Below are 23,393 nucleotides of genomic sequence, written 5' to 3' on the forward strand. Positions count from 1 at the left end.
AGGAAGCAAGCATCCCTCTTCGGAGGTTTCTTCCTCCTTTAAACTCTTCCCTGATTCTGCTCCTTTCCCCACTTCTTTGATCTCAACAGCGCCATTTGGCTTTTAATTCTTTAGTCCTGCCCACTGCAGGAGGAAGGCTTGCAGCTCAGTACCCACAGGTAAAGGCTGGCAGAGCACTCGTAATTAAGGGGCACATTTTCCCTCATCAATCCCTCTGGAAGCCCAAGGGACCATTGGTCTTAGTTCTGAGCGAGTCAGGCAAGGTCATTCGCTATCTGGTCCTGCTCCCTGCACAGGTAACCCTCTGCCTGGAGAACTCCTCTCTATCCTCCCGGGATACGCCAGGCACTGTGCTTCTTCTTTCTCCTGTGCTCAGATAGTGCTCTCACTCAAGGACAATTGTTTCTGTACACATCACTCTCCCAACCACATTGAGAGTTGAAGGCAAGGATGTATTTACTCTTCTTGTTTTGTTTGTGTTTGCATCTTTAGCAACTAGCCCAGCCCTTGGCATATAAAAGGCTCCCAATAATTGTTTGTTGAATAAACTGAATTAGATACAGGCTTTAGTGCCAAAGACCCTGACAGGTTTAGCACGAAAGAGGAAAAAGATAATGATTAATAGTAATAACAACTTGTCTAGATTGAACTGGATAACAGGCTTTCCATGAGTTAACTCATTTAATCTGCATGTAACAGATAATGATGACCCAGTCTGTTTTTTGCCTCTCTGCCTTAATGCATAATTTTTATGTCCATCCTCATCTTGCCAGCTGGTTGACATTAATGAAAATGCAGTCATTTAAGGTGTAAGGGATAGATGGGGTCCTGATTTGGGCTTCTCGCTCTTGTGGTGCCCTGGAGAAGCATGCAAGGGCCTTAGCCTAGCAGGATGCCTTGCTATCTTCACTCTCACTCCCCCCTCCCCCTCCATCCCCCCTTCTATCAGCACTCCAGGGTTCAGTCTGAGGAAACCAAGAGGGCCAGCCTAGGAAATCAAGCAACCTTCAGTGAAGGGGCTGAAACTCTGATTATGTGGTGGCACCACAGGTGTTTCTGAACAACCCCATCAGAGTGGTGAGGAAGGCTGCTGCATACCCTAGAGCAGCTGTGTGACACAGGAAAACCTGTGGGTGCTGTCCCTTTATCTAGGTTATGGCAGCACAGGCAGACTAAGATGCTAAGTGTCCTGACTTTGGGCTGGAATCCTATCAGTTCAGTGGGTAATACCAGTCAGCGAATGCTGATCTGAAGCTCTTCTGTTGGTTTGTGAGGGCTGCTGTAACAGAATCCCACAGGCTGGTGGGTTTAACACCACACATCTATTTTTCTCACAGCTCTGGAGACTGAAGGGTAAGGTCAAGGTGCACCTTGCACCTTGCAGGATGGGCTTCTTCCGAAGCCCCTGGCCTTGGTTTGCAGGTGGCCACCCCTGGCCACTTCACATAGTCCTTCCTCTTCACATGGTCCTTCCTCTTGCACACCCATCTCTGGTGTCTCTCTGTGTCCAAATGTCCTTTTCTTATAAGAACACCCATCAGATTGGACTAGAGCCCACCCTAACTGCCTCATTTAAGCTTAATCACCTCTTTAAAGTCTCTATCTCCAAATATAGCCACATTCCAGGGTCATGGGGGTTGGGGCTTCACATATAAATTTGGTGGGGGGGGACAAAATTCCCTGCCAATGTCCTTGCCCATAACAGAGACAATAATAAAAACTACATCATGGGTGATTCTGAGGAAGGCAGAGATAAAGAATGTGAAGAAGCCCCGTAAGCAGCAACTAGAAACACCCCTTATGACTGGGCTGTGAGAAGCTGCCTTCCCTGGGAAGGGGTGCAGGACCTTCTTACTCTCTGCGGAAAAAGAGGATGCAAGCTCTGCTTTGCTCCAGTGGGCCAGGATCGGTCCCCACAGCCTAGACAGGTGAGTGGTAGCCGGCAGACACGGCCTCCCAAGGCTGTGGGAGACGTCACCTTGCCTCCTCTCTTGCCTCCAAATTCCCATGGAGATGGGCCCTGTGCCCTTGGTGGCTGAGGCAACCAGGGCCCAACAAAGCCGGACACTGATCAGCCCACCTAAGCTCCCCACTGGGTCTGATCTGTGCAGATGAAAGACTGCTCCCAGCTAGAGAGCTTCAAAGCTGGCTTAGAAGCATGGCAGCCTGAAAACAGGCTGTGGGTGAGGAGATGGAGATGGAAGGGGCTTTGGGGTTTCCTTGGGCACAAAAGGGCGAGTAAGGAAAGGCTATAACTTACCCCGCATGTTCCCACCCGGCATTTCAAAACACCAGGTCCTCAGGCATCCCAATCATAACTTAACTGAAGGGTAACCTATGACCTGTGCCTTCCCTAGAGATCCTAACTCAGACACAGCATAAAGGCAGAGGACCCTCTGCAGGCAAACCAAACAGGCAGGGGGCTCATCCCCGGGCATCCTGTTAACCCAGCATAGAGAACGTGCTGCTGGGCCAGCTCGAGAAGCACAGAGCCCAGGCTCTGGACACACGTGGGTCTGAATCCTACTGTCCGGCGCTCACTAGTTCTGTCACTTTGGGAGAAGTCACTTAGCTTCTCTGAGTCTTTTATCTGGAAAATGCGGCTCTAATAACCTCACTGGCAGCGTTGTGAGGTTTAGAAGTGATGCCACCCAGGGCCTGCACAGAGAGCACACGGAAGGCCCTCGAGAAACAGGCCGTTACTGCGATTTTACGTTTCTTCAGAAGCTCTGAATAAAGGACTCAAGGCAGAGACAAGATGACTTGGAGTGATGGGGCATCTGAGGGCAGGGAAGCGCGGGTGGTGTGGGGTGAGCCTCTTCTCAGCTCTTCTCAGGGAAGACTTCCCAGCAATGAGGTCTTGTTAAATGGAATGCCGACTTTCTTGGCCTTAAGATCAAATACTAGTTGGTGTATTATCTGGCATGACTCCGCCCACTCAAGAAGCTTCAATTCCAGGTACAGTGTATGTAATAAACTAAATCAATTAGTGGTGAGATTTTCCAGTTCAACTCAAGCCTGATTCTCAGGCGTAACACACAGAAGGTACATTAAAGAGATCTACGCCCACCAAATGAATCACAGCTCAGAGGGACATGCACACGCAGAAAGGCAAGGCTAGAGGAGGGTTGTGACTCTTCCAGGTTGTTGGGTAAGGGGAAGTGGGGGAGGGTACTGTGGTGTGAATGGAAACGATGCCAGGTTTGGAATACGTGGCCTTGGTGCCAGTCCCAGGTCCACTAATTAGGGTGGCCTTGGACAGTCAGTTAACCTCCCTGGGCCTCATTTTCTGACTTATAAAGTGTCTCTCAGGAGAGCTGTAGGGGATTAAAATGAGATGATGAATGCAAAATATTTCTAGCATCTACTGCTATATCCAAGCAGGTGCTTAACAAGTGTTGGACAAACTGTCCTGAAAACGGGAAGAGGTGGGTGCTGGCTGCAGCCGGAGGTGGAGGAGACCTAGGAATCTGCTTAAGGCGTCTATTCTGCCAACAGAAGCACCAGTAAAGGGGAGGGCTTTGGAATGGAGGCAGACAGGAGAAGGCTGAGCTTGTGGGTAGAAGAAGCTGGGACCCTGCTGGATGATTTATGGGGAGGGAGGAGTCACCCACATGGTAGTGTCCCTTTTGTCTGTCCCCTACTTCTGGTTGGCTTCTGTCCATTTCCCCCTTTGTGCCACTGAGTCCCATTCAAGGCCTTAGAGTTATAAGCCTGTGCTCTGCACCGGCTTCCTCTCTGGCCTCCTCGCTGCCAGTTTCTCTCCCTTTCCTCAAATCCACACCACATGCCTCTCTCGCATCCTATTGCTCCTGGCTTCAAACCCTTCATCTCTTCCCATTATTCAAAGGATCACATATACACTCCATGGCATGTTACTCAAGGGTCCCCATCTTTCCAGTCTTCCCTTTTGCTATTCCTGTAGCTCATGGCCCCCTTCTTTCCTTCTGTCTTTTCAAGTCCTTTCCAGCTTCAAGTATTACTAGCACACACACATTCAATCTCACTTATGCATTCATTCCTTCATCATTTGGTCATATAGCAAACATTTATTGATGACCTCCTGGGTGCCTGGCACAGTGCTGGGCAGCTGGGAATTGAGTTCCTAAGGAAAGGCCCTCCTTTTCTCCCCCCACCCTGATGATACTATTTCTGCCACTCCAAGGTGCGTGCCTATCATGTAGTGTTAGCATGACTGTTCTACATGTATTTCTTGTATTAGACTGAGAACTCCTGGAGATCAGGACCCCTTCACCCTCCTGCCTGCACCCTCTACAGCACCTGCAGCACTCTGGGTCCTTGAAGGCAGGTTTGAGTCCCACTCTATTGGGTATTGCCTATATTCTTGGGCCGGTCACTTAAACCCATGAGCCTCAGTATCTTCAGCCATAAAATGGATTAAATAATTAGATATGGAACAGGCTTGGCCCATAAGTAAGTGCTCAGTAAATAACAGCACAATACACATTTTTTGATTAGTCAAGAAGATGGGACACTTCTTGTACAACTGAGAAACAGGTCAAGAAGCATAGTGATGTTTATTAGGCTGTGCCAAGTGTGTGGCCAGCGTGCAGTTTTGCCGTAGTTGGGCCTTAGGAGGTGCCGGATATCAAACAGCTGAAGAGCTGCTACAGGGGAACAGGCGTCAGCATGTGGGCCGAGGTGGGGCAAGTGGGAAGGGAAGAATCAAAGGTGTCTAGGCCAGCCAAAGAGCCAGGCTGGAAGTTTTTTCTGCATGTGAAAAATGAACGGTTCCTTGGCTCTCTGGTTCTATTTTGAGCAGCAAACCTCCTAAGGCAGGAATTAAGCTGGAGTTTCACTCCAGCTTGAACCTGTGTGAGCAAGTTTCTCTCTGCAGATGTGAACAGCCTCCGGAGGCTGAATTCTGCCTTGCCCGCCCCTCCCGGCCTCGGTGGGGAGGGGCGGGGACAGCTGGAGGCAGAGCCCTGTTGATTCAGAAGTCGGCTGAGGAAGGATGAAGGATGGCTTTGCTGGAATTTCTAGTAAATTGGAGTAGGAGTGGGGTGAGGGACAGGCAGAAGTGGGGAGGCTGGGGTGGGTAGAAAGAATTCTATATTTGAAATACTGGGACTTGGGTTCCAGTCCCAGTTCCACCAGTTTGTGTGAACTTGGGTAGGTCAATGAATCTCCCTGGTCCTCCTTTTTCTAATCTGTGAAGTTTCTTCTTGGCATTCTCAGGGGGAGCAGCCCGGCACACCAGCGTAGTGCTTCTCAAGCTTGAGTGAGTGTCTATCCCCGGGGAGCTTGTCGGCGGACAGACTCGGCTTCAGTGGGTCTGGCCTGGGGCCTGAGGGTCTGCATTTCTGACCCTCTCAGGTGATGCCCTTGCTGCTGGTTCTAGTGTAGGGATGGGCAAACCACAGCTCGAGGGCCAAATCCAGCCTGCTGCTTGTCTGTAAATACAGTTGGGTTGGAACACAGCCATGCCCATTCGCTGCTGTGGTGTCTATGGCGGTTTTCACACTAAGTGGTTCAGGTAAACACTTGTATCCGAGACTGTTGGGCCCACAAAGCCTAACTATTTTCATAGTTACTGTGTGGCCCTTGACAGAAAAATTTGCCAACCTCTGCCTCAGGGGACAGAGGTCTGGCCTGTGTGAGTGAAAAGACCTGCATTTCAGTCTGGGTTTGGCCAAGGGCCAGCTACTTCACCTTGCTGCTTCTCACTTTCCTTATCTAGAGGACAGAATGATCTCTAAATTTCCAAGAGATTCTAGGATTTCAGTACTCCATCGAAGACATCATCGTTTCTACAGAAACAGGCATCTGGGGATCAGGTTGGGTGGCCTTCATTTGGAAGCTACAAAAACATACCTGCCCTAACCCACAGAGTCTAGCAGGCAGCCCTGCCAGGCATGGAGCAACTGCCTGGTATAGAGGCAGCTGGGAACACATAGCGGCTTGGAGAAGGGAAGGGTGAGGACGGGAGGGAGGTGGACGTCCCGGCCTCCTGTACAGGCCGATGTCGGCACAGGGGTCCTGGAACACTGCACACCGGCGTCTCTCTCTCTCTCTTTCTCTCTCTCTCTTTCTCTCTCTCTCTCTCTCTCTCACACACACACACACACACTCCATTCCATCGAACATAACTCCCTAACTCACCCCTCCAGGTGTCCCTGACCCTGGGTGCTTTTGGTCAACCTAGATTAATAAGCTCTTTGAAAGACTCAGAGATTGTGCCAGGCACAGGGATGAAGAAGGAACCATGACATCTGGAGCTGAGGTGCTCACAGTTGGGATGGAGAGACACTCTGTAAGTAAAAAAGTTACAGGAGAGTTCCACGAGCCGCTGTGAGGGCAAATGCGTGACCCTGGGGCTCTAGCTTGGGGATGCTATTAACACGGCAGAGAACCTGGGTCTGGGCAGTGGACTTTAGGAGAGGGGAGGGTGTGTGAAGAGTGGGAAGATAATGCCTGGTTTGGGGCATGTTGATTTCAATGTGGGTGCTTGAAGGACTGAATGACAAAGCTGCTATTTCCTGTGAAAAGTGGAGTCTCTCTGTAGGCCTGCCACCACTGGAGAAGAATGACTGTGTTGCCATGGTTAGTTCCTAGCACCAAGGGGAGTCCCAGTGCACACCCCACCCCAAGTACCCCCAGGCTCTTTAGGGGCCACTTGCCTTGCCCTGTCTCAGCCCCTCAGGTGAGACCTTGGCCAGAGAGACCTCTGTAAAATACATACTTTTTAGGAATATTTCTATTTTCCAACCCAAATGAGCAGTAAGTAACTGACAACTGCTCACTCTGACCATCTTTAATGGGAAAATAGGGAACCTACAACCCTGACAGCTCTTGAACCCAACAGGCCACTTTCTGTTCCAGTTTCACACCAGTGAGAAGACAGCTCGCAGAAGCAGTGAACTCAGGCGCTCACGACTACTCTGTTGTCCCATCTGAGCTCTGGCTCCCCACTTGCGAGGGTGGGTCTGTGATGGCTGGGTGGCATCCCTTTCCCTGGCTTTGGGATTCAGGGTATGACCCATACAATTAGTGACGATCCACACAGGTGACTGAACCGCCTGTGCCTGCAAAGTAGCGGAATCAATTGATCTTGAAGCAGGAGGGTTTTCCTCTTTCCAGGCAAGAGGCTGGCATCTGGGCAGCAGATTTGATGACTGTATGCATTTGCCAAGAGGGTTCCTGTGTGAGTGCCTGTTTGTTGGTTTGAGTACCAAGCTGGCAAGGCGTTGTCTGTGAGCCACACACTGGCCTTGCTGGAGTGCTGGCTAGTCACTCAAGTGTCCCTCTTAGCCCTTATCACCAATCCTAATTTCCTGCCTGTCTGTGGGATTACTTTCCTGAGGCCTGGCTCCCATACTCCCTAGTGGCTGCAGGCATTAGGTCTGTTTTTGCTCATTGTTGTGCCCTGGTACCTGGCACTTGGTAGGTGCTTTTCAGATGTGTGTTGAATAAATGACAGAAAGCCTGTCCCCATGGCTGGGAAATTAACTCAAAGGGTACATTCTACCAACGGTGCTGTCTCCCTGTGTTTGTTCACCAGGAATGGCAAAAATTATTACCTAGTGAAAGTCCGGGGAGATTTTGCCCTCTCTGTTTAGAGTCTTGTCCAGGACACCCTGTGGTGGTTCAAATGGGACTGGCTAAGAAATCACTACGGGAAACGTGGCCTTAGTATCAGAGAGCTAGAGGGGCTGGGTGTGGGTGGCCCAGGCCCGAGGCTGCTGCTGGCCCAAGGGGAAGGCTGCATGGGGCAGATATGAGGCTCAGTAAAGAGTTTGAGAACGTGTGTAGGGAGTCTCTGCATTAATACCCAGGGCAGGGCCAGAGAGAACCAATGGCAGAGCTTCCTGGGGCTTCGCTCCCTAACCTCGCGGGGACCAATCTAGCCACATGTGCCCTTGGTGCTTCAGGACTGGGCCCCTTTCCCCGGACAGCAGCTCAGGTGGAACCCCACATGGGCAGCAGCAGCCAAACACACTGCAGCACAGGGCCCAGAGACAACCCCAGAGGTACATGTTGTTAGAGCCACAGGTAATTTAAAGACAATCAAGACCGAATTCCTGAAGCAGAAGCCAAGAGAGTGAAATTCTAAATCTGGGCCTTTTCTTATTTAAATACTACATACTTATCACCTTCCACTTGTCACTTAGCAATACCTCTGATACTTCTGATTACTACTGATCAAGCACCCTGTGTTCTGAGTATCCTGCTAAGTGCCTGTGTGGATGATCTCATTTAACCCTCAGAACAAGGTGGCACTGCTGAGGGAGAGAGGCTGTAATTGTTTCCATTTTGCAAGGGTTGCAGTGGAGGCTTGGAGAGGTTCACTGACTCAACCAGCATCACACGGCTGGTGATGGGGAGGCCTGTGTCTTCTAACTCCTAGCTCAATGGCCAGTCCCCTCCTCTACACTGACTCTCAGCTACAAGTTCTCTAGGGGCCATATGTGTTGACTTCTTTGAAACAGCCAATTCATCTTAATTAACAAGTGAATTTCTAATAGTTCTGTGAAAGGAAATTCTCAGTCTCACAAATATTTGCATCGAACTCTTTATAAGACTATTTTTTTCCCCAAGATTTTTCACTGAGTGTCTGTTCCTGTCCAGCTCCAGAATCTACCACCCACTATGGAGGCAGACCAAGGGCAAGATTCCTTCCCCTCCTCTCCCTCCCTCTGACAAACGTTTCTGTAGAACAACGTGAACCAGGTAGGGTGTTAGGCTTTGAAGGGGTCACAGAGATGAAGAACACAAGCTCCCAATTTTCCAGGTACTGGCAGGAGAAAGATATAAGGATACACATGCCTATAAAACAAGGCAACCCTTAATTAGTGAACTGTCAAGACAGAAGGCAAAATTAAGCGCTCTAGAATTTCAGAGGCTGAACTCACTTCCAGAGGCGCCACCAATAGGCTCCAGGAAGGAGATGGCTGTTGAGGCAAGCCTAGCAGGAGGAGCAGAATTTCAACCAAGTGTATGTGGAGACTTTCCTTGGACTGGGTCATAAATGCTTCCTGTTTTCTGAGTTCCTGGCCTGTGCGATACACATAGTAGGACCTTAAATAAAATTTCTAGTTGGACACTAGCCACTTGGGGCGAGGCCAGGAATCATGGACTTGGTTCTGATGCCACCACTGGACATAAATTGGTTAAGTCCTGCTGCTGCGCTGGGCTTCTGTTCTTCCCAACTATGAGATAGGGATATGGAGGTGAATGGGTCTAACCTTGCTCATGGGTTTCTGCTTAGGATCAGATTAAGTCAATATATACAAAACTATTTGCAGGCCAAAACGAAATATAAATACAAGAGATGATCTGTGACTACTCTTATTGCTGTTTTAAAAACGAAAAAGAACCAGTGCCCAGGTACTTCTCATTTATCCAACAATGTTTTTTGGACTAACTACATTGGGTCAGGCACCGGGGATACAAAGATGAATACCATCCACCCTTTATCCTTAGAATCTGAAAGGTGTAGGAAAGCAGACAGTAAGTACAATCGATGGTATAAGTTTAATGTACTAGGGCAGAGGCCAGGCTGGAATTTGGCAGGAGCTCTTTTTTAGTGATAGTGCAGGCGGGTGGCAACGCTAAAGAGAAGAACTTCAAAATCAGGAATTCAACTGGTATGCCCCAACATAAAATCACATTAAAGGGGAAGAGAACACTTTTCTAAAGTTGGAGCTTATACTATGTTCCAGGTACTGTGGCATCCATCATCATAACAAGCTAGATATTATTATCCCCATTTTAAAGATCAGGAAGCTGAGACTCGGGGAGATTGGGTAACTTTCCCAGGTTTCTAAGACTAGAAAGTGTAAAGCCTAAATTTAAATCCAGGTCATTTGACTGCAAGCTTGGTGCTCAACCCAGTACCGCATCTTGCTTTCTGATCAGCCAATGGTTTTTACAGAACTCATTTCATGCTAATGTGGAATGACCTTTCTTGGGTTGCTTTCCCAAGGAGAAAGACTGATGATCTGTGATGAGATTTGACAATAACCTTTTCTGTTGTCATTTCCTCTTATACTTCCTATGATAAATCCCTTCCCTCCCGCTATTCTCTCCTGACTTCTCCCTCACCTCCGATCCCAGTGAAATTGCCAAATAGTAACAAAGCCCAACAAATGAAGAGCCTGCAGAGAGAGAGCGCTACCTTTTTTGCCACTGACCTGTCAATTGTGAGACCAACACACTTCAAGAAGGAAGAAACCTGCCATATAATTCTGTCCAAGGAGTCCAAAACCTGGCCATGCCTTAATCCTGTGGATTAAGCCTTAAGGAACTTATGCTCCAGAGGAATTTACATGATTGTCAGATTTGCCTATTTAACAGATAATGAAAACTGAAATCCCAAGAAGGTGGAAGGACTTACCCAACATCACACACTAGTGAGAGGCAGAGTCTGGACTGGAACCCAGGTCTCTTGACTCCCCAGGCTAATGCATTTCCACTAAAACGGGTTGCCTCTTTAGTTTTTCCTCATTAACATCTCATCTTAAATGAGATCATGGCCCTTTAAGAAAGAAAGCTCTACGTTGGTGTCTCTGCAAAGCCCAGAAGCCAAGGCTCCCTCCTTGGCCTCTGCTCTGATCAGTTCATGTTCTCATCTAAAGAACAGGAAGTAGCTTCATTTTAGCTCTGAAAGCATATTCTTGGGGTGGGAAAGGGGGATTTGGGGAAGAGAGTTCCTGTACAAGATGGTCAAGAGCGATCAGCAGACACATTACTTTTGCCTGAAGAAGGGGAAGGTACATGGTAAGACATGTAAGGGGAAGATGACAGTTGTCCTTGAGTCCCAGGCAGAACATGTCCTCAACAAGAGCTCCCCCACAGCCCTGGGTGAGGGGAGGTGGATTCTACCCAGATTCTGTTCTGCCTAGAGGCCAGAGTGGGGGTTGGGGTGGGAACACTGGGATGGGAAAATTTGCAGGAACTTTCTACAAACTCCAACACTTCCCCCACCCTCTGTTAGCACCCACAACTTCCCCTGCCAAAGGAGAAAGGAGGAACATTACTCAGTTTAATAATTTATACAAATCAAAAACTTCAGTGTGTGAAATAAAAAGGACTTAGGGTGTCAGAGAAAAAAAAATTCTCGAGTCCTCTCTTAAAGGACAGAGGTGTGGAGATGACACCTCTTGGTGACCTTGCCTCGAGATATAACAATCTGGTTCTCTAATAGATGGGTCTGAAATAAGCCACTCCCTTCAATGGTCAGCCTGGTTTGTCTCCTTACACTGGTGGGATCACATCCAGCCTTAGGACTAACAGCCTGGGACATCAAAGAACCCAGACCCAGATTCATGGACACTTGTCTACGTCAGTGGTTCTCAAACTTGGCAGCCTGTCAGATTGTCTGGGGAGCTCATTACAAATTTAGATTCCCAGGAACCAACCTAGAGATTGATTAGGGAGATCTGGGCTAGGGCCCAGGCCTCTTCATTTTCAATAGGCAGGCCTGGTTTAAAAACCAATGATCTGGTTCAATGCCATCCATTCAGTTACCAAAACTTTTACACCAGACGCTGGTTTTATAGCAAAGAAAACTGAAGTGCCAAAAAGCACATTTGTGCCAGCACTTGGATTCAAATCCATTCTCCTCCCTCCTGATGTGTGGGGTCTTGGCCAAAGCCCTCACATATGGCTTCTCTCCCCCAGCTCACCAGTCCACGGAGTATCCCTGGGGGTCAGAAGGGCCCATTCATCTAATCCACAGAGAAATCAGAACTGCCAGGGGCTTTGAGTGAGTCCCATTTGGTTCATTGGTGGAAAGAGCTGGTAAGGGGTAGAGCTGAAAGTAGTTTTAGGAAAGCTGAGGAAGCTCTGTTCTGTACCCTGGTGGGTGAGAAGGGAAAGGCCCAGCTGATGGCCTCTAAGACAGCCTACCTTGTTGTTTCAGGCAGAAAGAATAGTGGGTTCACAGAAGCAGCCTGCTGTGTTAAGAGGAGCCAGGGTGGTGGAGGCAGAGGCAGTGAGGTGGAGAGTAAAAGAAGATGAAATCTGCAGGTAATTAGAGGCCAAACCATCTGGGGCTCTCTAGGCCATGTGAAGATCTTTAGCTTTTAATCTGAGCCACTGCAGGATTTTGAGCAGGAGAGTGGCATAAGCAGACCTATTTTCCCAGGGGCATTCTGATACAGGAGGGAGAATACCTGTAAAGGGTGGTGGGGGTAGAAGCAGAGAATCCAGTTAGGAGGATCTGCAGTAATCCAGGGGACAGAGGATGCGAGATGTTGCTCAGACCAAAGTGATAGGAACACAGTGGAGAGAAGTAGGATCTTAGATGTTTTTTTAAAGCAGAGTGAACAGATTTTCTGATGGATTGGATATGAGATGTGAGATAAAAGGGGATCAAGGATGGTGCCAAGTGTTTTGGCTTAAGCAACGGGCAGGTTGGAGTTATCCTCAGCTGAGATGGAGAAGGCTGTGGGTGGAGAAGGTTTTGGGGAGGGACATCAGGAGCTCAGTTTTGGACATGCTGAGTCACCGGCACTCACGTGGTGTTTAAATAAAGCCTCACTACACGATGAGGTCATCAAGGGAGTGAGTACAGGCAGAAAAGAGAAGAGGGTTGAGGATCCTGCCTGGGGACCTTTCAGCATCAGGAGGTTAGAGAGAAGATGGGGAGTCAGCAAAAGAGACTAAGAAGGGGTAACCAGTGAGGTAGGAGGGAAACCGAAAATGTGTGGAGTCCTAGAAGCCACGTGAACAGCGTTTCCAGGAAGAGGGAGTGATCAGTTGGGTCAAATGCTGCTGACAGATGGAGCAAGGTCAAGGTTGAGAATTGACTATTGTATTTAGTCATTGAAGGACACTTGTAACCTTGACATAAGCAGCATGTCACTCCTAACCTCATGGAGTCCCACTTTGATCACTGATTATCATTTAGGGCTCCCTTATTGTAAATTTTCTCTTCTCAATTAGGTTATAAACTTTGCAGCATCAGGGATGATGAGTCAGTGTATCTCCAGAGCACCAGGTTCTTGTAAGGCTGTAGAACCTAATACAGTTTGCTAACAGACCCATCTGAACATCCCTCCCACTGGGGCACTGACCTAAGCAATTTTCCTCATGCCTGGCTTACCTTGGACACAGAGTTTCAGTTCCTTGGGGTCAGTGACGACCTTCCTGCTTTCCCGGATCACAGCACGGTTCTTCTTGGTTTCTCCCCAGAGATTGGTGCCCCCGTACATGCTGGGAATGTTGAGGATAGCAATGCCTTCAAGGAAGATGCTGCTCAGGTCCACTCCAACCCCATCACACTGGGGGACAGAGAGAAAAGGCCATCGGTTAGTGTCCTCAGCATATCCCAACCCAAGGTGCTGTGTGTGTGTGGGCGAGTGTGTGTGTGGTGGGGGCTCTCATGAAGAATGTAACCGGCCCTCAGCCACCAGCCGGTCTCTGTCAGAAGCTGAATCTTGGGCAAAGCTGCTCAGGCCTAATGCTTTGGCCACTGTAGTGAGATGAGGGAGGGCTAGTCTTGGTCAGCTTTGGGTAAGACAGCACCAGGCTCCAGGAATCTTCTGAGATCCTAGATGGGCTTTAGGGATGGTTCAGAAGACAACTGTAAGATTGTTCTCCAACCTCATTATCATTAATCCTGCCCCTCCCTAACCACTGTAAAGATTTGGTGGGATGCTGAGTCGAGAACCTAACACATAGCAAATGACAGAAAAGTTTCACTTTACCCCCTCTTATTTTATCCCTCTTGTGAGAAGTACAAGACTTTAAGATTTGGAAGGCTTTCAGAATTTTCCTGTCTCCTGTATCTGTATCGTAAGTGCAATTTTGGCATACGTGCTTGCTGATGTAGCAGTTTCTTTATCCAATCTTCACCACCCGCATCCCCGCCAGGTACAAAAGGCCAGAAGGCTTGAATTTGCCTGTCTCACATATCTATAAAGTCAACTCACTTTGGCATAATGCTTACCAATGCAGCAAGAAATGTATTAGCTCTGATCCTTGTTCCTCAGGACTGGAGGTAATGTTACTTCATTTACAGAAGAAAACACTGTATCCAGAGAGGTAAGCTAAACTATCCAAGATTGCACAGATGATAAATAACTGAGCAGGGATTCAAAGTTGGGGTATTTGATTACAAAGCCCAAGCTCTTTATCTTGATAATTGTGAGGCAGGAAAAAAAAGTCAAAAGTATGCAGCAAAAATCCACTGTCTTTGAGGTTACCTAGGAATCCAAACTTCCAGAGATTTCTCAACAGAGGAGGAATAGGAAAGGAAAGGCTTGTTGCTATTCATAATGGCATACCTCCTGATTTCTCTGAAGCTCTTAATTTATGGTATCTTAGAATCCCCACAACTTGTTTCCCCAGCTACAAAATGGAATAGAGTGAGCTTCTCTGGTTACTTGGGAATACCTTTCTTTATTGGGAAGTTCCGATTATTTGAAAGGTCCTTTTTTGTTGAACTAGATTCTCTTCCTGCTTCTGCCCATTGGTCCTATTCTTCCTTCTGAAGTCGGACAGAATAAGCCTTCTTCTTCCTCCATGGGACCGCCCACCAGACACATGATGATGTACATTAATCGTCATCATCATCATCATGCATGTGCATTAGACATTGCCATTTGCCAGGCAGGCTTGTATACACATCTCATTTAGCACCTTTATAACAAATCTTACAAGTTAGTTACCAGGATTACCCTCGCTTTACATTTGGGGAAACTGAGACACAGTGGCGGTTAAGTAACTTGCCCAAAGTCACACATCCTACAAATGTAAGTATACAGATTGACGGCAGGCAGGCAGAACCTCAGGCTCACCCACTGCTTCCTCTCTCCTCCCTCTCACACCATCCTTGGGTGTGCCTCCTCTGGGTTGAAGGCTGCCAATTCTCTCAGCCTCTCCTGTGGGATGTGGTTTTCAGACCTCCATCCTGGGTGCCCTGTTCTGCACACACCACGGTTTGTTACTCTCCTACTCCATAAGGTCCCAGCACTGCAAGCAACACCAGCGACAGGACCTGATGGCACAGGCAGCGAGCGCCCCAGCACTTCCTGTGATAGTGTTATCACTATCATGCCCTGGAAAGGAGATAATGTGGGCAGCCCATGTAGGGGCTCAACACATGTCCCCCATGATCATTAATCTTATTGTTAAATATGATCAGTGTTGCACGAACTCTTTATTAGCAGGAGATGGTGGCTGGATCACTTCAGCCTGAATGAGTGGTCATCTTGGGCATTCAGGCCCTCCTCCTAACATCTACTTCTCAGCCTGCTCATCTCCACCCTGAACTTGTGTAGGTATTTTTTTAATAGCTCAGACATGGGGTTTTACATTTATGTCATTTAATTTCATCTGGTTTCAGACCCAGCCCTCTTCAGTCCACCTAGATTACATTAAATCTTCATTCTATGACCCTGGCCATAACTCCTGTCATTTGGAGATTAAGCCATTAATGCATGTATATAAAGGGCAAAAGCAGGGAATAAGCCCTCTCCTTGGTCGGTTTAACACACCAGAAACCATGCATCGCATGGGTGTACCAGACTGTCACCCAGACCACTTCTCATTACACGGTGGGATCATGGAACTTAGAGATGAGAGGAAACTAAGAGAACATGCCCTGGTTTCATCAGTGACGCCCAGCGAAATTAAGGACCTTGCCTGTGGTCACCCAATTTACTAATGGTGGAGCTAGGCTAGTATCCAGGCCTGCAGACCTCAATTCTGTGCTTTTTCTATTAAAACATAAGACACTGTGCTGAGATCAAACAGCATTTCCTGAATGACCACCCTACCACTTCTATCAGAAAAGGAATAAGAGAACTTATATTAAGTCACTAATACATGTAAAGGGCAACTACTTGGTTAATAATTTATTCCAGAATCTTGCTAGGGATTAGGATGAAGTGCAGCTGTCTGTGGTTTCCAGAATGTATCCTTTTCTCCTTTTTTAAAAACTGGGACATTTGTCTGTTTGCCTCTCATTGGATAGAACTCACTCTGTTTTCTAGACTTACCAAAGGGGCCCCCAAAAGACATCTACAGGTTTGTCCAGCAACTTGGATTCAAATGTATGTTTTCCAAGGCCAGTTAGTTCTCTATTGGTCAACCTTGGGCTCTGATACCCACCTTTATCATCTGTTCTTCCATTTTTTTGTTACGGCTACTCTGTCTCGGGAAAAGTTAAAAACTTTCAGAATGGCAAAGTCGTAATGAGCTATGGTTTCCATGTTTTTTTTTTTTTTAATTGAAGTACACATGATCTACAATGTTGTGTTAGTTTCTGGTGTATACGAAAAGATGCTCCTTAGTGCTCATTATCAGAGACATGCAAACCCATGTTCCTTTTTGCTTCAACATTATCTAACATTCTGCTCTCCCTTCAGCTTGCCCAAAGCCAGGCTCACAGGTCTGACTTGCTCTTGTGCATTCACACCTGGCTGCATGCTCACACCCTCTTCGTGAATATGCGTACAGTCCTCCAAAAACATGGGCTCAGTCTATAGTTCTTTGTGGCTGTCATGGTGATTCTTTTTTTTTTTTTTTTAAAGCTCTTTTCTGTTTTCTTCCTGAAAGAAACTATTAGAAATTTATTTTGAAATATCTTCCATCCCTTTGCCCTTTATACCCATATTCATATTTAAGGATTTAGGCTAGAATCTCACTGGGTCAGACTTTTCTCCAAACTCTCTGAAATCAGCTTTGTTCAACCCCGTGCCTGGCATTGAATTCTTGCACCCTAATCATCTCCTAGACAACACAGTCACTTTCCCTCTTGGTTGCAGTTACTTCTGCCTGACCTCAATTTATCCATTGTTGGTCAAAACGCCCCCTCCCTCCTAGAGGTAATAATAATAATATTGGTAGTTACTTGATGAGAGCTTCCTTGCACATTGTGCTGGTCCTTCTCCTATATTCACTCTTGGAATGCTCATGTGAACGCAAGGAGGGAGGCACCACTGCTACCCACAAGTGACAGGGTATCACATGGGTTAGGGTGCTGCCTCAAGGCTATGCAACTTCCATTCCACAAGCTGGCAGAGCTAGGTTGCAAACCCAGGCAGTCAGATGCCAGACTCTGGAGACCAAAGAGTCAGTGAGGCAAATCGAGACTTTGCTGATGCTAGACTTACAGCAAAATTAAACTTCCAGCTGTTGTTTGAATAACTGAAATCTCCCACCATGACTCTGTCTTGTAGAGTACTTAGACCAGTGCCTGGCACATCATTGTTGGTATCAGTATTATTATATCTTGCCTCTGTGCCAGTTTTGTTTAAAAAAAAACCTACTAGCACAGCATGGTCCTTGGCACATAGTATTCCACAAAGTCACCTTTCTTCTCAACTGCCATTTTAAGTGTACCCTGTCCCCTCCATCTCTAGTTATAACAAGCTAGGAGTGTTAGTTATTAACCTGGTAAGCCATTAACCTGTCTCTGGAAGTGCAGTTTTCCCTCTGCTTTATGATGGATTGTCCCCTTCCCCCACTATCTCATCAAGTCATAGGAAAACTGGGGCAAGTAGAAGATGTGGGGGGGGGAGGGGGGCGCGGGGGAAGCCTGGGGACTGTAGGTTGTAGGTGCCCCCACCTTTGGAATGCACCTATTTGAAAACTGAGAGGCAATGCCCTGTCTTGGAAGGAGCATGCCCGGGCTTGGAGACGAAGAGATATGGGTTTAAATCTTGGCTCGGTCACTTGCCAGCTGTGTGATCCTGTGCTGGTTCCTTAGCCTCTTTGAGCTTTAATTTGTCACCTGTAAAGTGGGGGTTGGGATGGTGCGGGGAAATAACATCTACTTCAAGGGTTTGTCTGGTCTCTGGAAGGCAGTAGCATTCCACAACTGTCTGCATTTTATTACAGTTAATAGTATTACCTGTGCTATGAGGCTTATTTCTTTCTCTGAATTCTGAAATCATTCTCCCACTACCTGAGCGCTTGCTGGAAGCATTTAATGGCCTCTTGGCCCAACCCATGCTAGTGAGAGCCTTGCCCGACCATACTTGCCTGCCCATTCCTCGCGGTTCTTGGCCCAGACATCACACACTGATTTCAGAACCCCCAGGGCTGCTTAGGGCTCGGGAAAGGTGGAAAGCTGCTGTGCTAGATTTGGGAAAGTGGGGCCCAGAGAAGTACACTGTTGGCTTAAGTGGGACAGGGGCCCCAGGGCCGCTCCCGGCGGGTTCCTGAGCTAAATCTTCCTACAGTTCCATGACGTCATGGGCCTCCTCCCCCTGCTCTGACCGAGGGGCTCCTGGGGAGAGCACAAGGAGGGCGGCGGTCCCTGCGCGCACCGTTAGCCATCCCTACCCTAGGACGGGGCTGGCAGGCTCGCCTCCAAGTCGCGGCAGCACTGCAGCGGAACCCAGGTATTTATAGCTGGGTATGGGCCGAAACAGAGGGCTCTTGTCCCTGGCTCCCCGGCAGCAAGCGCGCACACGCCCGGAGCCATGCCTACAGTGGGCGCGGGCGGCGAGGTGCCTGACCGCAGGCCGCCCGGGTCCAAGGCGGCGCGGCAGGGACGGGGCGGGGTGGGGTGCATCCAGGCCAGCCCTGTTCCTGCTCGCTTGGAAGCGCGTCAGGCCGGAGCCCAGGCCGGAGACGCTTGCGCCTGCCTGCTCCCAGGCCCCACTGCGCTGGCCCCCAGCTGTCGGCAACATTCGACATTGGTCCCCGCCTTACGACGACAATACCCGTAGTTCTGGTTTCTTCCAGAGCTAAGGGGTGGTTTGTTTGCTTAGTGGAGGGCCTGTGCATAGGTAACCAGAGCCTGGGTCAGGACCGCAAAGCGCATTCAGGTGCAAATAAAACGCACTGGGAATTCGTGTTCATTCCCATCCTCCCAACCCCCTAGCCCATCTCTCGGATCCCTCAAATCTGCAAAATTCTGGGCCGAACTAGGGCCCGCCAACTTATGCGTGCTCCCTGAGAGGGACAGAGAGCCGAGGAGGTGAGAGAGGGCATTGATGCTTCCCTGCCCGGGCTGCGGATTTTTTCGCGCCCGGGTGCTGCAGGCCTCGGTGACCTGAAAAAAAAAAGCGGCGAATCTGAGCGAGGCCACCTCCATTTCAGCCCTGCCGATCCTATTTCTGAAGGTCCTCAGAGAAGGATATCCCATAATTTATTTGATGACCTGTTTCAGTTTTTAGCAACTAGGAAATTCTCCCTTCTTCTAACCTCGATTCACGGTGCCACAGATTACGTCGATTTTCTCTGGTTTAGAACGCAGATTGTTTTGTTTCATACTCCTGCTGTGGGACTGTGCCTGCTCTCGGGAGCGTCCTCTTAGAGGCCGGATTATAAAGTGTAACCCAGGTCTCAATGGCTCTGGGGCACTTGTTCCCTTTCACCTTGAAACTTTCTTTCTTGGGTTCCCTGCCTTTATGTTATCTTGGGATTGTCTCCCATCTTTGATGATTCTCTCTTGGACTTTCTTAAAAAGAAATCTTTTTATTATGGGTATTTCCAAACATACAGGAAAACAGAATAATAAATCCCATGTACTCCCAAATCTCAGCTTCAGCAATTTGCAACTCACAGGTAATCTTGTTTTAACTCTACCCAGTTCATTTCCCCACCATCATATTGAACATCAGCAAATCTCTGATAGTCTGTCATTTCATCTATAAATACTTATGTGTCTTTAAATGATAACTCTGAAAAAAAGAATTACCCCAATTTTCTTATCACTTTTAAAAAGTAATACTAATTCTTTAATAGTGATAAATATCCAGTAATTGTTCAAATTTCCTTGATAGTTTCATTTAAAAAAATAATTGGTATGTCTGAAAGGTCTACAGATTGAATTTGGTTGTTTTGTCTTTTAGGTTTCTTTTGATCTATAAATTCCCTATCCTTTTCACCCTTGTCTTTTAACATTTATTGAAGGAAATGGGTCATTTGTCCTGTAGAGCAGTGCTTTTCAAACTTTAACATGCATACAGATCAGTTCAGGATGATTAAAATGCAGATTCTGATTCAGGAGAGGTGGCCTAAGACTCTGCATTTCTACATGCTCCCTGGTGATACTGGTGCTGCGTGTGTGATGAGCTGCACTTTGAGAAGGAAGGCTGTGTAGCATTTTCCAGATTCTGAATTTTGCTGATTGCATCTCTGAGCTGTCTTTTAAACATATTCCCAGCCCATCTCCTCTATTTTCATTTAATTGGTACTTTTAGATCTGGAGGCTTGATCAGATTCAGGGGTGATTTTTTGGCAAGAGTACTTTATCAGTGTGTTTCCTGTTGCATCTCATCAGGAGGCACATAGTTTGCTTGTCTCCTTTTTTTGGTGATGTTCAGGTTGGTTAATGGGTTCAGGTATTTTCAGCCTGAATCTTCCATTACAGAGTTCTTAGTCAATGGGTAGTGATCCTTGCCTGTACCCATTATTACAGTCCTTAGTGGTAGGATACCCTTAAGGACACCCTAGCATCCTTTCTGTACTTTGCTTCCAAATCTCTACAAATGCCATTTTCTCCATGAACTCTTCCTTTCCATTTTCCAAAAAGGATCGATCTCTATCTCTCATCTCTGCATTTGTGTTCTCATGGAATCAAAGACCTGAAGAGTCTTGAAAGGTCATTCAGTCTAATTACCTCATTTTATAGATAAGAAAAATGGAGGTTAAGGAGGTGAAAGGAATGGTCCAATGTCATAAAGCTAATCAGAGCCAGCAGATCTGGAATTAGACCTTTAGATTGGCAACCAAGAGGTCATGAGTGATTTGTAAAGAGGAATTTTGGCAGCTGGACGAGAGCCATACCACAGAATCTTAGAATGGTAAAGCCAAATGGAACATTAGATTTGGTAATTTCTGATTACTAAAATGAGAACAACGAGGCCCAGGGTTGGTAAGTGAGCCTCCTAGAGTACACAGCTGTCTCTTGCAAGAACTAGGGTTTACCTTGGGACTAAAGGGTGAGTAGGGGTGGTAGCGAGGGAACACAGTTAGAATAGCCAGTGGCTTTGTGGCAAATGGGGCTGGAGAAAGAAGATGGGATCCAAAAGAAGAATATGGTTGAGGAAAAGGTTTTTCATGGATGTTTCAGCTAGAGAAGATACTCATTGCATACTTGCTGGAAGAACACGTACGGGAAGAGGAAGGAGGGAATGCCTAAGATGGGAAATAGACAGAATGGAAGAGGAGGAGCTGAAAATGGTGGTGGGACACAGGTCTGGGGATGATACGGAGTCCTTGCCTTCCTTTTCTTTCCTTCCCTATGGAGTGAGAAACGGTGTGTATGTGAGTGTCTTTTGGGGAGGGAAGTAAGGAAGTCCTGGGCAATTTTGAGGGAAAACCATATTTCAGTTATGGTGGGGAGGAAGAGAGAGGGCTGAGGAAGAAGTGGGTGACGAGCAGACACACTTCAATAGGAGTTCTGATGGCTGTGAGGGGGATGGGCAGGAGGCGAGCGTGGCCTCCCTTGATGCGTGGGCTCCATGTCCGAGCCTCAGATACATATGTAAGGGCATGAGGGTGGCCGGCATAAAGACCTGACCAAGATTCCCCCTGTCCCCGACCCCCTTGTTTGAGGGAACAGGATGCTGATAGGTATCAGGCGAAGGAAAAGCCCTGGTTCACCAAACAGCCACAGGGGCCCGAGTAAGGAGCGGGAGGTAGTGCCCATTTGCAGTGGGAGCATCTCTGCTCCGGTAGGTGGGGAGGGTATTTTCTCTGTGAACTGGCCTGGCAGATTGGAATGCAGGCTAGACTGTGGGGAAGCCTGGGCACTGGTCCATGGTCCTCTGTGGTTTAGAGAGAGGAGAGTACATGAGGAAGAGGGTTAGCTGGGCCCTAGCAAAGGCCATGCACTGATGGTAGCCTGAACTGGTCTGTGCAGGGCCATGGGGTTGGGCCTGCTCCCTTCCGTTTCCGCTGTGCTCGCCACCTAAACTGCCAGTAAGCGCTCTTCTGTCTGTTAAGATCCTATCTTGCCAATGTGAAAGCCGACTCCTCGCTGAGGCTTTTCCCAGTGCTCTAGATGGAAACTGATCTTCCCCTTCTCTGAATTTTCCTTGCTTTGTTTTTCTGTCGTGTATGGAATATATGTTCTGCCTCGTATCATTCATATTCACCTGCCCCCGAGGAGATTTTAAGCTCCCAGAGGGTAGGGACCATACGTTACATGGCTCTGTGTTCTCCATGGTTCTGACATGTCTTATCCATTTCAGAAGCCCAATAGAACTATTTTTTTTAATTGGAAGAATGTGTAGACCAATCCCCAAATGAAAACTAAGGTGTTCACTTCCAGATGAGTTCCCAGAACTTTCTAGGATGAATATACTGACTGAATAGAGTGGACTGAATGTCCAGATTAGGGAGACATATGGAAGGTTAATCCATGTCTTCAAGAAGTGGTCCTCTGATCACTGATAAGGGAAATCTATATCTGAACAGCTGGGAACAAGAATAGGGCACATGGGGCATAATGTATATGAAGGAAACAGCAAGAGATAGAAGACCAAGGCATTCATTCATCCACCAAGAATGATGCAAACCCACTTACTCTGTGCTAGAAACCTGGGCATGGAGTGGCAATGGGATGTAGTCCCTGTCTTCAAGGGACCTCTAGTGGGTCAATGCTAGGGGCAGTGTTGTGCTGCTCAATGCTTAACAGCAGGATCTCCAGGGACAAAAGCAGCTCTGATTGTGGTGTTCCACGGCGTAAATACTCCCACTATGGCCAGTTTCAAGCTACCAACATGACATCACTGAAAGCGGACTTGGGAACAGACGTGCCAGCAAGCTAGCTGGCTCCAGCACACCACTGAGAAGGTGGGAGATGTCTGCATATCGCAGGGCCTGTGGCCAGAATAGAGAAATTCACTGGAGTGAAGACAAGCAGTCAGGGCAAACTGCACTGTCTGTTTTCCCTAGAGAAGAACTAGAGTGTTTTTATTGTCAATAATCTAATGTGTATCCTGAGGGAAGAAAAGCGAAGAAATCGAGTGGTGTTGATGAGTGGTGATAGCATTGCTAGAAAGACAGTCCAGTATTATCTACGTTAAAAACTTCTGGACAAATATCAGATGATATTACTTATATGTGGAATCTAAAAAAATGATACAAAAGAACTTATTTATAAATCAGAAACAGACTCACAGACATAGAAAACAAATTTATGGTTACCAGAGGGGAAGGTATAAATTAGGAGTTTGGGATTAGCAGATACACACTACTATATATAAAATAGATAAATAACAAGGTCCTACTGCATAGCACAGGGAATTATATTCAGTATCTTATAATAACCTATAATGGAAAATAATCTGAAAAGGAATATATATATATATAACTGAATCACTTTGCTGTACACCAGAAGCTATCACAACATTGTAAATCAGTTATATTTCAATAAAAAAAAAAAAATTGGCCTGGCAGGTGGCTAAATCTTACAGAGCAGTGGCTTCCCTTATATTCAGAGGTTGTTTTATGTCATTTTA

The 23,393-nt window shown here is 47.4% G+C and overlaps 1 protein-coding gene across 11 annotated transcripts in view; it reads right to left on the reverse strand.

Moving 5' to 3' along the window:
- Positions 1 to 23,393, reverse strand: part of DGKG (diacylglycerol kinase gamma) — a 191,323-nt gene that overhangs the window by 20,940 nt on the left and 146,990 nt on the right. For 10 of the 11 annotated variants that reach the window (XR_010383834.1, XR_010383835.1, XM_064493584.1 and 7 more), the window contains one exon: positions 13,070 to 13,247. Coding sequence is in view for 8 of the 11 variants with exons in the window: in XM_064493584.1 (XP_064349654.1) it covers positions 13,070 to 13,247 (178 nt within the window). In the remaining 3 variants the exon portion in view is untranslated. Of the gene's footprint in view, positions 1 to 13,069; positions 13,248 to 23,393 lie in introns of those variants that run through there. The other variant, XR_010383840.1, reaches the window with a different exon arrangement.

This window comes from Camelus dromedarius, chromosome 2 (genome assembly GCF_036321535.1).
Source record: "Camelus dromedarius isolate mCamDro1 chromosome 2, mCamDro1.pat, whole genome shotgun sequence".
NCBI classification, from domain to species: Eukaryota; Metazoa; Chordata; class Mammalia; order Artiodactyla; family Camelidae; genus Camelus; species Camelus dromedarius.